We start from the raw sequence: 16,449 nt of genomic DNA, 5'->3' as shown, positions 1-16,449 counted from the left end.
ATAAAGCTGAATACTTTAGCTGAGCTGAGTCTAAAGTTTAAAAAAGATTATACTAAATATTAAACTATTATTACTAATATTATTAATTATTATATCTAATAATCAATAAAAAAGATTATATTTATATAAAATTAATAAAATAATTATAATTAGATTCTTATTAATATAAGATTTAAATACTAATTAAAAGTCTAGTAAAATCTTATAGTAATTTATATCTTCTATTAAAAAAATATCTTTTTAAAGTAAGAAATACTTTCTAATTAGAATTAATCTAATAGTTTACTATAATTAATATTTATTCAGTATCTAAAAATTTTAATAACAGCTGTATATATATATCTTTTAATAATTTTAAAAAAACATTTTTTAATCTATATTTAATTAAATAAATCTAATTTTTAATATAAAAATAAAATAATAAGATTAATTATTTATTTAAATTAAATATATTTAACAGTTCCGAATAGTAGACGACAGGTAATAGTATATAATTTAATTTTAAAAATTCTATTTATTATAAATTATAGAAATTTAAAAAAAGTAATAATTAAAAAAATTATTTTTAAAAAATAAGTAAATATCTTTGATAGCGTATTATTAAATATCTGACTAATTACTTATTTAAATATAATTAATAATATTTTTTTTATAATTTTTTTAAAAATAATACCTTATAGAACTAATTTTAATATTTTTGATTTCTGAATATTGTAAGATATAAAAGTATATAATATAGTAGATATAAAAAATTCTATCAGAAAATAATATATTTTTTTAAAAGCTGTTTTATATTATTAATAACTTTTTTTAATTAAAGTAAAATAGTAGTTTTTAAATTTATATACAATCTTTCTAACCAGCAGATATAAATAGTTAAAATAATAGTTATATTTTAATCTAATTTTAACCGTACGGTTAAAAATATTTTATATCTTAATCTAACCGCCAGGTTATGGTCAGGTTAAGGTTAAGATATAACGGTCAGGTTAAGCCACTCTATAACTAACTATACTTATACTCTTAACAAAAGTTTATTAGACAAAGTAAATTTAAAAAACAACCTACGTACTTTAACTGATGTTATATTTACCGTATTGAAAAGATACTAGGGCCTTATTAACTACAGTCGACTATAAACTGCTGTATAAACTGTTTAACAAAATATTAGAATAGATTTTCGATTAATGATTTTTTACTATAATATGTTAAATTAGAAACAATTCCTACCGACGGGCCGGAGAAAGTAAGGTATAATGCCGCTCGCCTTGCCGGCTCTGCCATCGTTCGGGAGTACCATATGATGATTCAGGAGGTCTGAAGTACTCAAACTTGACAACTGGAAGTTATCATCTAGTATCTATAGTGGCCGGCTTGGCGGCGTCGTCTTGCCCACCCGCAACGCAACCGGTCTGCGACTCAATCCTGTATAATAAGCATACAAAAACCAACTAGACATGGCAATCTCGCACACATTCCAGAAAACAAGTCTTGCAGGACTGATGAGAAATCATCAAATCAACCCATACGGCGACACGATCAACAACCTCACCCGGACTAGATCACTAATCACAAAACCATCTTTGTAATCTGTCGCCAATAGCATCGTATAAGTAAAGTCTTCAATTCCAGGTACCAGCCGTATCATCATCATCATTATCATCATCATCGAGAAACAATCTACGGAAATCAACCATGACAGCTTCAATGCAAATGCAGCACCTCGCCGCCGCGGCCCTGCCCGCCTACACCTGTCCCCCGGGGACGAAGATGCACATCCTCAATCTGGGCACGATGAACGTGGACGAAGGATGGTATGTCTACCTCATCCTTTACCCCAATACCTCGAATCAATTCTAACCAAGCAAAGGCTTCTCACCGGCGCCAACGGCAGCTCCGCCAGCAACCCCAACCCGCCCAACAAACGCCGCGACCTAATGCTGATCGCCGGATTGATCGAGCACCCAGAGATGGGCCTGATCTTGTTTGAAACCGGGAGCGCGGAGGATGTTGATCGGGTGGGCTTTCCCTTGCCCTCCACTTCCTACCTAAACATGAACCTAGCCGGCAGACCATATCACTCCACAATACTGATCATCGGATGAAAAGCAATGGGGCCCCCAAGCCACCGACCTCTTCCCGCGCACGCACTACGAGCCGCAGCACCACCTCCCCGCCGCCATCCGCGCCACCGGCCACGACATCCGCGACGTGAAAGCCGTCATTATGGGCCACCTGCACCTGGACCACGCCGGCGGCCTCGAGCACTTCCAGAACACGGGAGTGCCCATTTACGTCCACGAGGAGGAGTTCAAGCACGGCTGCTGGGCGGCTGCGACGGGGGCGGATGGCGGCGTGTATCTGTAAGTTTTCTCCCTCCCTTACCCCACCCATTCGAAAAATGCTAACACCCCGCAGAGCAGATTACCTCTCGTTAGACACGCTTAACTGGCAAACCTTCTCGGAACCCCAGCTCGACCTCTGCACGGGGATCACCCTCTACCACTGTCCCGGACATACGCCGGGGCTGTGCATCATGCAGGTGAACCTGGCCGCAGACGGGACCTTCATCTGGACGACGGACCAGTTCCATGTGCGGGAGAACTTCGAGCGGAATCAGGCGCAGGGGTGGCTGCTGCGGGATCATCGGGCGTGGGTGGCCAGCGGGAAGTTCGTGGCCCGGTTGCAGCGGTTGTTCCGGGCGCGGTTGATCTTCGGGCATGATTACGAGACGGCCGATGAGTTGATGAGGGGGAAGGATGTCTATGAGTAGGGGGCTGGGGTTGGTGTCCAGGTAGTTTGGGGAGGGGTGGTGGTGTAGATTAGGAGTTAGGGACTGTATATACTGGGTAGACAGTGGGAGGGTTAGGGTTAGGGAACGCTTAGAAGTTTGATGCTGAAGCTGAAGCTGAAGCTGAAACAAAACCCACCGCTTGAAAGAATCAAATCAAGGTCAAGGACATACAACCGCTCAATCCGCTATCCATACAGGTTACGAAACAAATCAATAAACTCCCGGACTCCCCCGCGTCGCCGCATTAAATGCCCTCACACACGACCAACTCCCCATCCCCTTAACCGGGCCGACCGCGTCCAACGGATCCCACCCCACCGCGTCCACCTCCACATCCTCATCAGGCGTAGGCTTCTGCAGCCGTTTCGTCCGCAACAACATCTCCAGCTTCCTGCGACGAATCCCTTGCAGTTTACGGAGGAGATCATCTGCCGTCAGATCTTCCTCTGCATCCCCACCACCACCACCCCCAACCCCACCCTTCCGCCCCGGAACCAAAACCACCGCCAGAAAGCCCACTTCCGCCACACACCTCCCCCTCAAATCCAACAACAACGCTTCCTCCGCCAACGACGCCAACCAATTCGAATCAAACGGGCCCTCGCGATGCGGCCAGCTCCGCATCAACCCGATCGCGCGCCACCGCACACGGTAATCATCACACAGAATGGCCGCCAGATACAGCGGGGGGAGGACACCCGTATCCACGGTAAAACTCGGCCGATGGTCCGGGAACGTGGCCATCAGGGCCTCCACCAGCTCGCACGTTTTCTCAAGATCGGCGCGGTAGTGCGCCAGCGCGGCGCGGTTGCTGCCCAGCAGGCACGAGTGCAGGCAGACGCGCAGGCTGACGAGGTGGAGGTTGATGATGTCGGCGCCGCGCTGTTCTTTAGCGGTGAGGTGGGGGTAGGCGTGACGGTAAAACGGGCGAAACCGCTGCGCGAAGAGGTTCGCTTCGCTCCAGACGGCGTGTTGCTGGGTTTGGAGGGCAGCGTAGTTAGCGGAGATTTGGGGTGCGGTGAGCCCCATGCTCGGGGCGCTGAAGCGGTAGGAGGTGCGGAGGAGGGTGTCGAAGGCGGCGCGGGCTTCGTGGAGGGATTGGAAGGGTTGCGTTGGAGATTTCGGGTTGGTGGTGGTGGTGGTGGTGGTGGTGGTGCGATCATGGCTGGAAGGCTGGGTGAGCGGGTGAAGGGGCTGCAGCATCGGGAAGATGCGGTCGTAGTGCGAAGCCAGGATGTCCAGGTGCGCGAACGCGGTGAAGATGCACTGCTCGACTAATCCCCGGGACGAGGCGCGATTCCCGAACTCGCCGTGCTGCTGCAGCTCCTGGAGAATCAGTAGGCCGCTCCGTAGATGTGCGAAGCCGCTGTCGTACTGCCCGCGCAGCAGGTCCGCCAGCACGAACAGCAGACAGCACACCAGGATGACCTCGCGGAAGCGCGGGTCCTGCGAGGCGCTGCGTCGGTTGAGCAGGGTAATGGCCCGCGCCAGCTGGTCCTGCGCGAACTGGTGCCAGGGATTCTCGGCGAGTAAATCGGTCGGCGTGGCCAGCGGCATCCCGTTGGCCTCCGAATTCTCGTGGATGGCGCTCAGCGCAACGATGGCGTGGTAGACGGGCGGCTCGGAGCGGCTCAGCTGCAGCACGAGCTTCTGCCACAGGGTGGAGTCGAAGAACTCCAGCAGGGTGGGCACCGTGTGGTGCTGGAAGTAGGCCACACACCGCCGCTCGTCCGAGGTCATCGTCCAGTCCAGCCGGTCCAGCGCCTGGCTGGGCCCGCCGGCCAGCCCCAGCAGCTTTTGTGGAGCTGTCAGGGTCTTATTCTTTCCGGTCGGTTTGAGTTTAGGGGGCAGTCGGTGGACGTCATAGCCGTCGCATTGTCGACCCGTAGATGAACAGTTACGGCATGCTACGGGGGTCTCGTCGCATTTGATGCGGCGGGCCCTGATTGGAATGATAAGTAGCCCGCTACCAAACGATATTACAGGTTAACTGGCTGCTACTCACCGACAGGTCCGACAGCCGGCTCTGGAGCGCGTCCGACTAGGTTTGGGCTTTGTGGCTGCTGGCTGGCTGGACGAATGCATTGCCAGATGACGACGACTCGCGATCAGGACAGGGTCCAGGGATGATACTCCGGAGGTCCGGAATTTTAGGGTTCGGCTGCTGTGAGGGAAAAGTTGGGGCTCAGGATCGCATGACTAATCCACGGGCTGCCAAAGTGACTATAAAGCACTATGTGGGGCCAAGCGCCGGTGTCCACGTCAAAATCGTAATACGAAAGCGAGCGATTGGTCTGATCGCGAAGGTATCGGAGAGGTTGAGTCTGGCCTAACTTAACTGAGGTTAGGGTTGGAGATGTGAGTGGAGGTGGGAAGTTATGATTGCTGAGCTCAAGGGTCGCTGAAACGTGTTCCTCAGTTGAGCCTCAAGGCCGTCAAGATCGGATACCCACGCCGCCGCCCTCTACCACTGCGCGCGCCTCCTCATACTTCCAAGAAGAAGGCCTCAACACGAGGATCTGCAGCTTTCGAGGAGAGAGCAGGACCGGCCCTGGTAATCAGTCGCCAGATCGATAATCTTCAATCTCACCACCGAAACAGTCTCTCCACACCTACTGCTACAACAGTACTCCAGATTATACAAGATGATAGGCACTCTCATTCTGGCCTTTGTGCCCCTCCTACTCTTCTATCTTTACAGAAAACTGCACTATCACCGATTCACCCAATTCTCCCCCTACCCGCAGCCCCAGCCTTCGCTAATCTGGGGCCACCTCAAAACCATCCACGAGTTTACGTCCAAAGGTGAACCCGAACGACATATCGGTACGCTTCCCGTAGTTCGGTACTCGAACCCGCTTGAGTATGTGCTGATCCCTCACAGACGAAGTCCTCCTCGAGATCAAAGCGCACCTGAACCACCCGCCTCTCTTTGTGCTCGACCTCCGGCCAATCCAATACCCACTCTGCGTCATCGGCGATCATGAAGTGGCCGAGCAGATCTCTCGCAGCTCGAAAGAGTTTCCCTACAGCATGACAAAATCGCCGACGATCAAGGACCTGCACAGTCTTATTGGAATGGGGTCGATCCTTGGCGCAAATGTATCCAACCCTAAGCCTCGATCGGATTCATGGAGACAGAATGCTGATATGTTACAGGGCGAAGAATGGAAGACCCTCCGCAAGCGCTTCAACCCGGGCTTTGCGCCGCAGCACCTGATGACCCTCCTCCCGCAAATTGTGGCCATGTCGCGCCGGTTCGTCGAGACTCTGGACCGCCACGCCAAGTCCGGGGAGGAATTCCGGCTGGACGTACCCTGTATCAATCTCACCTTTGACATTATTGGTAAGCACAATGCCCCATTCTTCCGATCGAAACGACCCTTAGAGTAAAATATCTCCATGAAAACAGGCGCAATAGTAATGGACACCGACTTCCGCGCGCAATGCGCTCCGCACCAGCAAAGCGAGATCACCCAACTCTTCCGGGACCTGGTGCGCGGGTACCCGATGCCCGGCGGCATGAGCTGGGATAGCATCAACCCCTGGGCCAGATTGAAGCGCCGGTGGGTTACGGTCCGATTCGACAAGTACCTGCGCGCGCACATCGAGCAGAAATTCGCCGACCTGCGGACCACACCCACAGGTGGAGGTAAGTCCTCGCGAAGCATCCTCGCCCTCAGCCTGCAGGACATTGCCAGCCTTGATGACAAGGTAATCGCCCAGACGAGCGACCAGCTCAAATCGTTCCTGTTCGCCGGATATGACACCACGAGCATCGTCCTGCAGTGGACCTTCTATGAGCTCAGCCGCACCCCGCGCGCGCTGCAGGCCGTCCGGGCGGAACTGGCCGCGCTGTTTGGGTCGGATCCCGCCCCGACTGTGGTCTGGGAACGGTTGACTGCACCAGGGGGCGAACACCTCCTCAACCAGATGCCGTACACTTCTGCGGTGATCAAGGAGGTTCTCCGTGTGCATCCCCCCTCCGGCAGCGCGCGCTTGAGCGCCCCAGACACGGGGTTTACGGTCCAGCTCCCCGGTGGTGAGGCACTGTGTCTCGATGGAATGGTCGTGTATAACTGCGCGACGCTGATCCACCGCGATGAGGCTGTGTACGGCGCTACCAAGGACGTGTTCCGGCCTGAGCGGTGGTTGGATTCATCTGATCACGAGAAGCAGGAGATCCCCGCCAGCGCATGGCGGCCGTTCGAGCGCGGGCCCCGGAATTGCATCGGGCAGGAGCTGGCGACTCTCGAGGTTCGGGTGATTCTGGCGTGTACGGTGCGTCGGTATGATGTTACGAAGGTTGGCTTGGGGGAGGCTGTGAGGGATGAGAAGGGGCAGCCCGTGATGGGGGCGCAGGGGCAGTTTGCTGTCCGCAGCCAATTGTTTAATGTGAGTTTATTCTCTTATACCCTGTTTTGGTGGGAGGGGGGCTGACCTGATTGGAATAGACTATGCAGATCACGGCAAAGCCGGTAGATGGGACGAGGGTCCGAATTGCGTTTGCTGCGGAGGGTGGTGCTGGTTCGTTTTAGATGTGTGGATTGTGTCTATATTACTGAACTATTAGAGAGATTTGTTCTTGGCTGGGTGACCAAGATGGGACTTGGAGGACATATAGGTATCAGTAGGAACATTGCACAAGCGGTTATTGTATCCACTGGGCCAATCAAAGCTAAAATATCCTCTGTATCATTTGCCTGAATCATACGGTACCGATCTAGTTAGAAGGCCCTCCAGTATCGGGGCTGAGGCTCTCCAGCCCAGACCAGCAACGCAGATTTGCCGTCTCATCCCGAAGCCAAATCCCGAGACCCGACTAATTGCAAGGAAAGCACTTCGCCTTCAGCCTCAAAACAAAAAAGGTGCACGGAAAGAAGATCTTTCTAGAAGCACATGACAAATCCCACCCCAGCATGAATTTCGAATACTTCGCATGTTGTAGAATGTAACTACCCCCCCCGGTGGAGAGACCTCCAAATCCAGGGTCACCGGCCATCGATCATCAGATCTTCTTATCTACACCGGTAAGGGTAAAGGTAAAGAAAGGTAAGCTTAACCGCCCTAGGGTTAGAGTCGCCCAGCATGCCGACCGTCGGACTCAAACCGAACACCAATTCCCCAAAATAGCAGTCCACAATCTACCCAAAAGCCTATAACTTAGCAAGTCAGCAGAGATTAGGGGCCTGACATCAGGCCAAAACATCTCAGGCTGAACTTAGTGCAGTTTCAATCTCATCTCGACCGGAGCGATAGAATAATCAATCGATTGAGGAGCCGCTCTTACTAACCCTGATCAGGAAGTCGGTCTTCCGTTTCAGGTAAAGTGTAAACATCGCCCCGCACTAGTCTTCTCTGTAAGTACTAAGCGAGGCCAGTCACGGGTGACAGCCAGTCTTCACAACAAATAAACTCCGCTCGGTAACCGTCCTTATGCCCGGGTCCCGGTCTCGCCATGCGGTGCTGCACTGCACCAGCTAGATAACCGGTTAGGGCTTCCCTTCCCTTCCGACCCAATCGACCCCCTCCCGTGCAGCAAAAAGGTTAAGTCCCTGACTCCACAACAGGGATAGCTTCACGACCACGACCAAGTCCCGATTCCGTGATGATCGCGATACCTCCAATCATGATTCACCCTGCAGAACAAGGGTCATGATGATTGGAGTCAAAGGATTGGGGGCTACTAATCTCTTGTGGCCACGCGAGCGTGAATCTCATTTTCTGCAGGGTGTACTTCAAGGGTTGGAGCGGGAGAGAAGACCCCCTCTCCTTCCCCACCTGCTCTAATAGCTTATTCATGCCCGTTGGCGATTAGGGATATATCCCAACTTTCGCTACGTACTGGTGCTATATATAGAGGGATCTATCCACCCGATTGTGTGCAGATCTACACATAGTTTTTGAGTTCTCAACGTCCTAGACACGAAAAGTCAAAAGAGGTCACCAGCAGAGATGATGACGAGTCCATGGACCCTGGACCCCGCTGTGATGCTGGACTACCTCGCCCTTCTCGATGCATCATCATCATCATCATCATTATCATTCTCATCGCCGTCCCCTTCTCTACAGTCTCGATCTTCCACACCCTCACAAGCATCGACTATCCTCGACCCAACAAGCCCAATCCACTCCTCCACCGACGACGAATATCACAACACTACGATCCACAACCACGCCCAACCAAAGAAACAACCCACGAACCCCCCGCGTAAACGCGGCCGGCCGAGGATGATCGACCAAACCACGGGAGAAGTCGACGACGCAGCTACGAAAGAGGTAAGCGAGCTCCCCTCCAGGCCCCCAACCAGACCCCCTACCCCCCATTAAAACAATCAAACGAAACCACAACCACTAACTCCCCCAATAGCGCCGCAAAATCCAAATCCGCGTGGCGCAGCGCGCCTACCGCTCCCGCCAGCAGGAACGCACCGCCCTGCTGACGCGACAGGTGCACGAGCTGGAGCAGAAGCTGCTGATTGCGCGGAATATCTACCTCAACACGCACGCGGCGGCGGTGACGGGGTGCGTCCATCCCACCGACCCCGATGGGAGTAGGGGTGGCGGCGGAGGGTATTCGCGGGTCCTGCAGGAGAATCTCCGGCTGTTGCTGGCGATTACGGAGGTGGATGCATCCCACAAGGGAGAGGCGACGGGGTCCGAGGGGGACGGGGAGGAGGATGGGTGTGGTAGTGGTGGTGGAGGACGACCGTTCGAATCGCTGGACAGCGTGAGGGCACGGGCACGGGCACGGTATCCGCTCTACCCGGGCCATGGGAATGGGCTGTTGCCGTCGACGCCGGAGGGGTTGTTGCCGGGGGGTATGTTTGAGGATCCATTTGATGTGGATCTTTGAGAAGGCGCTTTTTAGGGGAGCGGATAGGTGGGGTGGGCGTTTTGGGGGTACATTCTCTGCGTGCAGCGACTAGCGATGCCGTTTTGTTTCTTGCATACGGTCAGCCGATTCTCTCGACAATCCATGGAATTATGGAATGCATGGAAGGTTTTCTTTCTGTTATTTATGGGCTGTATCATCCCTGAAACAACCACATACAACCACAGGGTATAGAAAACAGAGCTTCCCATCCGCTCAGCCGTACTTAAGCCCATTATAGTACGCAGTCAATTCTCAATACACCCTGCGCTCTAAAATGGCGCAGGATTTAGTCTTAAGATAAGTATAAGTAATATAGGTAAGAAGTTTAGAGACTGGAGTGATAGAGGTAAGAACAGGATAAGAATAGATAAGAACTGGAGCAAAAAATTCTCACCCAGATCACCCAGATCCCCTACTCCTCACTTTTCCTTCATCGCCAGACTCTGTACTATAAATAAGTACCCAGGGCGCTGGTAATGTCTGCTGTCTTTTTTTCCCTCTGACCTAAAGACACTCTGCTATACGAAGAAGATGCTTCCAGAAGACCTGCAAAAAAAACTTAACGAAAAACTTGCATATATTACGTCACGTGGCTTAATATATGAGTATTAGAAAGAAAGAGAAAATAAGAACAACTCTATATATTTTAGACCGCTCACTTCGGCTACTGCTTTCCTGAAAGGTAAATTGGGTGAATGGCAATCCGGTCAACGTCCCTCCGTGCAATTTGCCGATGAAGAAGGAGCCCCTTTTCCAAGTATCTTAACTCAACCTCAGACGGTGCTGGCGTTCCATTTTTATAGCGCCAGCGTTGTTTTCAACCGGCCTTGCTTTATAGTTTCTGAAATCGATAAGAAAACAGAAATCCGCTTTCCTCACCCCGACTCTGGAAGCCAAAGAACACCGACCTGCCTCTCCACCTCGATGAGAGTGGTGTCTCTACTCCCTAGCCAGCCGGATATGGAATGGGTTCTTCGCGTCGCCCCATGGTGGTGTCTCTTACATTTCATGGTTCAAGCCACAACCATCCTGCTCATCCACATATCTACGACTCTCGTCACGGCTAGCGCTTCAGAAGCTTCATTTTCTGTGATTCTAGACTCCACAAAGAATGCCATTCGGTGGCTGTTCGTCTTCGGGAGCTATAGCGAAGCAGCATCACGGGCCTTCTACCGCTGTTATTCTTGCTTTCAATTTATCGCAGTGGCCAAAGTAGTAGATATCAGTGTCTTAGCAGGTGATCTCGAGATTATGAAACTACAGGCGAGTGATTCGCCGCTAGGGGTCCAGTTAGCAACGGCCTCGGAGGGTACAGACGCGGCATCCTCTTACTCAAATTCAGGCCCGTTCGGCTCGCTGGGCTCGTCTTTCGATATACAAGGCCGTGATTCTGACTCTTCACGTGCAAATTTCGGGGATATGTTGATGTCGCTCATAGATCAAGGCTCTCAGTCAGATTCGCAGAGTATTCCTTTCACTAAACCTGGGCGTGCCTCATAAGAGAATACACAAGTTTTCCGTTTCCTGAGTATTCGCCTTGTTCAGTGCTCTCTTTCTCAGCAGCAACGTGAGCCTCTTGTGAGCCTCTCGTTCAGCCTACACTCTAATGTCTTTGACATATGCATTCAGACCCTCCTTCCAATACTCATTAGAGGCTATACCACATAGGCTTATAATGGATCAAGTAGCGGACATCTCGGGGGCTGCTTACCATATTCGCCACCTTCCTCACATTCACCCATACGAATATTATGATTTTACGCTGGGTCTTTATTAGACGTAGTGTATCATGTTTCCGCACATGAGAGGCAACAACGGTCGCCATTGCATAATTCATGAGACGAAACTTTCATCGGAGATCTAGAAGCCGACACTCCTATAACCACAATATGTATTTCCAAGCAGACTCTCAAAAACGCGAAAAACCTCTGCCTCATCCGCTCTAAACAAATTCGCAGACATGCACCGGCTTCTTCAAATTCTGTATCCAAATTGCAATATTCTCTACAGAATGACGAGGAATGTCTTTCCTTACTCCCTTGTTGATGAAGAAATTCGGATCTCAGTCTTTGTAGCGCTGCTCGAGATCCAGACCATCGTCAAGCATCACGTCGCAGGCTTTTCGGAATGCTTAACCTGAGGGCGTCATCAGTGACACGTGGCTGCAGCCATTCGTTATAATCTTTAACTGCTAGGTCAAAGGGTTCGGGGTTCCCAATGGATACGCAGTAGATGTTTCATCTGTCTTTCAGACAACCTTTTCATTGCCGGGACCGGAGACCCTGAAGACAGAATGTTGGCATTGATTGGGGGATACGGACCGTCCCGGCCAAGGTAAGGATCTCCCTTGCACTTGTCTTTTTCGATTTCCTGTTGCTCTTCCATGCAGTGCCTTTAACCTAGTGTGTTACAGTACAGGACGTCAAGAAGTAAGGACAGGCTAACAGGCTTAGTATTATGATAAGCAGGTTCATAAGGAGCCTGCATGTACAATACACAAGTAGTTTAAGCCAATTTTTACAGGACCTGGTGCCGAGTAAGAACCTCAGCCCGTCGCTTGGATATAAAAGTAGCGGAAGAAAGTGTTAGCTTGCTACATTCTTTAGGCAATCCCAAAATCCAGTATTTAACATACTCGCATTTTGATAGAAAATCATATATATTCTCTTTAAGTTGCCAATACTGCTACGAAACAAGATATTATATTTATTAAAGGTTATTTTAGTATCGAGCCTCATACAGAAATATTGGTATTCCGAGGCTATTCCGAATATGTTTTAGTGTCTCCTGGCGGTGAGCCAAGAAAATCACTCGAAGAGTGGAGGCGGTTGCACCGGTTTCGCAACGTACTGTACGCCAGAAAAACAGCGAGCGAGCCGAAGCTGTACGGTCCAAATCGGACATTGTTGTCTGTTCAGATGCCTCTGGACGCGAGAGCCACCTGGATGAGGCTGTTGCAGCACTGGACAACGACCTGCAGGTCGTTGAATCCAACCAAGTCCAAGTGGGGCCAATGGATCGGTGGTCGGTGCACGTTGCGGAGCTCATTGGCATCCTCTACGCTACTAGCATGGTGTGCATGCTCGCCCATCAGGGTTTTACCAACAGACCAAAGCAAGCAACAATCCTGTGCGACAGTCAATCAGCCTTGCAGGCAATTCGGAATCCAAGGAACAAATCTGGACAGCGGATAATCCACGCGATCCTTCAGGCCGCTACGGAAGCCCAAGCAGCAGGCATCGCACTCCGCCTTCAGCGGGTGCCAGGACATTGCGATAACCCAGGAAACGATGCTGCAGACCGACTGGCTAAGGACACTGCGGGCCCAGGCAAAACCTACCCCTTTCGCTCGCTACTCTCGAGGGAAAGTGCGCGCCTCCGGGGTAATATCCTTGATCACTATGGAGGTCGTCTAACAAAGGCGGCCATCTACGGAAGATTGACAACACCCTGCCAGCAAACTACACGAGAAGGCTGTACGGGAGTCTGCCGAGGAACCGAACCGAGCGTACCTGTTGACACAGCTACGCACAGGCCACAATTGGTTATCTGCCTACGCTAAGACCTTCGGATTTCGCGACAATGATAAGTGTGTGTGCGGCGCGCAAGAAACAGTCACCTACGTGCTGGTGGACTGCCCGGAATCAAGGGGTATTCGAAGGAAGCTAAGGGGTATTCGAAGGAAGCTAAGGGGTAAAATGGGAGACACATTTGGCAGTGTCTCGAGTCTGCTGGGAGGCTCAACCGACGGTAATGAAGGTAAGCCAGACACCGTCACACGGGCTAGGACAGTTCAGGCTGTACTAGACTTTGCTGAGGCGTCACAACGGTTTCGGAGTCGCGCGCCAAGAGGGCAGTTTAACAATGTGAACGGCAATTAGGCCACGGCAGGCCTTGACGAGGCCCTAAGTTCGTTTCCAGAAAGTGGAAAGCTCTACATGTACGTACGCACGGATATTTATAGTTGTTGTAGCCTGCATATCGCTTTCCATTGCGAGGGGTCAGGGTAAATGACATCATCCATCCATCCATCCATCCATACTGTACGCTAGAACATCGGAAGGATAGAATATGATGGAAAGTAGCATACTGTATACAGTAGCAATGGTGATACAGTCAAGTGTAGAATATAGCGTGTCATGATGTGTAAGACCAAAATGTCTTTGTAGAATGCATGGCGAACCAAGCTAACCCGTTAAGGGTTTCCTTACGAAAAGGTATCCGTGGAGGAGAGGAAAGTAACAGGAGGTGAATCAGACGGCCAACGATCCAAATTGTCAATACCAACAATTCCATCATCTTTAGTATAATTTTGCAACAGCTCCATCATAATATTACCAACTATATTTGCATGGCTAGAATTTTTCTTGGTTCGTAAAGTACACCTTTCAAGACGGCCTAAATCTCCGTCAGCCTAAATTCAATTAGGGTTTGCATGGAGTCAGTGATACCAATCCTAATGTGGTCATTGGTGTCCATCAAAATCCCAGAGGAGCCCAGAGGCCCTGGGTTTCAATGTAGCAAAGGCCGTTCAAAATCTGTATATCCATCATTATTATGTGCATCCACTAGGGTCAGGGTCAGAGAGCGGACTTGGGTCATTATGGCATTCAGCTGTTCCTTATCAGGGTAGTGACGGCAAGCCACAATATGGCCGAGAGTCAGAGGCATAAAATCACCTATAGTAAAAAGACCCTCAGTGGTAGCGAAGGCATCTGTTGCTGACGCGATATTTCGTGTTTAGTGAATAGGAGTCTGTGAAGAAGCTCATCAAGTTCGTCCCCGAAGAATGTCTTAAGGAAACACGGCTGGTTAGGCTTGGATTTCTTTGCAACAACTACCGTTTGTCCAGCCAGGTCGCACTCGTAGATCTTTTTTAATTTGTTCCATGGTTATTCGTGTTTGAATCTCTGGTAGTTGATTTGATCAAATTAGCTTCAGTAGAAGATATCTTATCATGCGTACTTTTCCGTTTCTTTAGTGGTGCCGTCGGATAGGTACTTTCATCATGACCACGTTCCTGGGTTATTTTCGAATCCTTAGAATGCCCGGGCCCTGATTTTTTCACTTGCGCATCAATAGCCCTATCAAAAGGGATATTGAAGTATGTGAGTCTTCTATCTCCATGGTCCATTGAGTTGTCAGGAATAGTGTATCAGGTAGAAAGGTTGGAAGAGACTAATCCAATTGAAGTCAGGTACAATTACCACTTCTGCAGGAATAAGTAGAAGCCAAGACAAACCGAGGGAAGCCACGACTGGCACTAGAACTCATTGGGACTTCTCACCATGGCAGTCATGCGGGTACCGTAACGGATCCCTGCGGCCACCAAAAACGGACCCCTGCAAGCACCAAAACAGATCCCTGAGACCACCAACGCCGTGGTCAGATGCCAACCGAGACCATGTTTGATCCTACCCACAATTTTTCCCTGGTGTAGCCCTTATCGGAGTTTGGAGCACGTCCCTAAAATTGCCAGGCTCAAGATTACGAATACTTTAATAGGAAACAGTGACATTTATATTGCTAAATTAAAAGACCAATTTCGCAGAGGCTCTCATGATGTGTCGTGCTTTTCTGACCGAAGACGAAGTCAAACAAGCTGACGAGCGGCGATTGAAGTACAAAGGCATCGCCAGAGTTATGATTTCGGAGATCCACGTCGGGAGTTCAAGAAGCCAGTGGGTTAATCATAGAAACGTGGGAAGACTTTGTAATACTTTCCAAAAGAGCGGTTGCCGCCGGTTTGAGCTGGCTAACTATGTACCCGCCACCCTCTCACGGCAGGCGTTAGCGGACGCGCTGAAGAACGCTGATATCCACGCTCATTCACTTTTGACGAGCTCTGGGAAAGGTATACCTACTTTGAAATTTCCCAAAAGAACAATTAAGAGGTCTTCATAGCCGCCATCGCTTATATGCTGCATGCTGCGTCTAAGGTATTAGTGCCCGCCGAGCGATGGTGGACGGTAGATCTTTTCCTTGACGGTATATCTCCAACAAGAAATTGTTCATTTCTAAACTGATCGGAGTCCCATATGATAGACATCAGTACACCCCTAAGAACATCATTAATTGAGGGGTACGCCAACGAGAGAAAATCAACAGATAACAAGATATATAGGAAAGTCCGACAATACAAAAGCAAGGGAAATAGTTCGCTTCGACGAAAGTGGTTGTCGCGCTTATCTGAAAACAACCAAAACCAAATAAAGCAGCTGAACAAAGATACAATAAAGAATTACGTGAAGGATTTGATAGGTTACTTGCCATCCCGAGTCTTTGGCTGGATGGTATGAAAATTAGCCTGCTCCATCAGCTTATTGCGGTTAAGTCTATCGAAGTACATTTCCAGATCCTATACATTTTAACTATGTTTAACAGCTATCCAGAAAGTGCTCACATACCTTGATCACATTTTTGACACATACTTGTCGTTTGTCGACGGTGACCGAAATGCTCTCACGCGCATCGATCCTGAGAGAGTGCTGCAATTACAATCAAAGGCTCCTGGAAACTGCAAGACCGATGCAAACAACTTCAAGGAACTTATGATTAGCCGGGCAAATATTTCCTTCCTTCGATGAATCTCAACATATAGAAATTTGGAGACGTATTAAGCGTTTTGATGGGATTATACCATCTCTATATACGTTCTGGAAAGACTTCTACTTTTCGAACGCTGCGCACATTGCATAAAACGGCTTTTCGGCACCCCGAAAGGGTCTATATGGAATACCATGAAGAGAAATTTCGTGGATGTACCAAACATTACGGA

The 16,449-nt window shown here is 49.6% G+C and overlaps 4 protein-coding genes across 4 annotated transcripts; 3 read left to right on the top strand and 1 right to left on the bottom strand.

Moving 5' to 3' along the window:
• Nucleotides 1-1,695: 1,695 nt before the first annotated feature.
• ASPACDRAFT_56884 (N-acyl homoserine lactonase family protein) lies at nt 1,696-2,773 on the top strand (the record flags this gene model as incomplete). Its single annotated transcript, XM_020203186.1, has 4 exons — nt 1,696-1,814; nt 1,871-2,018; nt 2,110-2,363; nt 2,419-2,773. 4 exons carry the CDS (start codon nt 1,696-1,698, stop codon nt 2,771-2,773), a joined length of 876 nt encoding a protein of 291 aa, XP_020059818.1.
• A 231-nt stretch (nt 2,774-3,004) lies between these two features.
• On the bottom strand, nt 3,005-4,879 carry ASPACDRAFT_39097 (Zn(II)2Cys6 transcription factor; the record flags this gene model as incomplete). The annotated part of the gene is made up of 2 exons (XM_020200542.1): nt 3,005-4,736; nt 4,800-4,879. The coding sequence occupies 2 exons, from the start codon at nt 4,877-4,879 to the stop codon at nt 3,005-3,007; spliced, it is 1,812 nt and encodes a 603-aa protein (XP_020059817.1).
• A 406-nt stretch (nt 4,880-5,285) lies between these two features.
• On the top strand, nt 5,286-7,459 carry ASPACDRAFT_1862831 (cytochrome P450). Its single transcript, XM_020197805.1, has 5 exons — nt 5,286-5,620; nt 5,679-5,896; nt 5,954-6,140; nt 6,207-7,189; nt 7,249-7,459. Exons 1-5 carry the CDS (start codon nt 5,440-5,442, stop codon nt 7,330-7,332), a joined length of 1,653 nt encoding a protein of 550 aa, XP_020059816.1. The 5' UTR covers nt 5,286-5,439; the 3' UTR covers nt 7,333-7,459.
• A 1,284-nt stretch (nt 7,460-8,743) lies between these two features.
• On the top strand, nt 8,744-9,664 carry ASPACDRAFT_1852448 (bZIP transcription factor). The gene is made up of 2 exons (XM_020197248.1): nt 8,744-9,073; nt 9,165-9,664. Exons 1-2 carry the CDS (start codon nt 8,750-8,752, stop codon nt 9,648-9,650), a joined length of 810 nt encoding a protein of 269 aa, XP_020059815.1. The 5' UTR covers nt 8,744-8,749; the 3' UTR covers nt 9,651-9,664.
• Nucleotides 9,665-16,449: the final 6,785 nt, after the last annotated feature.

Source organism: Aspergillus aculeatus (assembly GCF_001890905.1).
Source record: "Aspergillus aculeatus ATCC 16872 unplaced genomic scaffold ASPACscaffold_2, whole genome shotgun sequence".
Classification (NCBI taxonomy): domain Eukaryota; kingdom Fungi; phylum Ascomycota; class Eurotiomycetes; order Eurotiales; family Aspergillaceae; genus Aspergillus; species Aspergillus aculeatus.
This window is presented reverse-complemented; position numbering and strand designations above follow the sequence as displayed.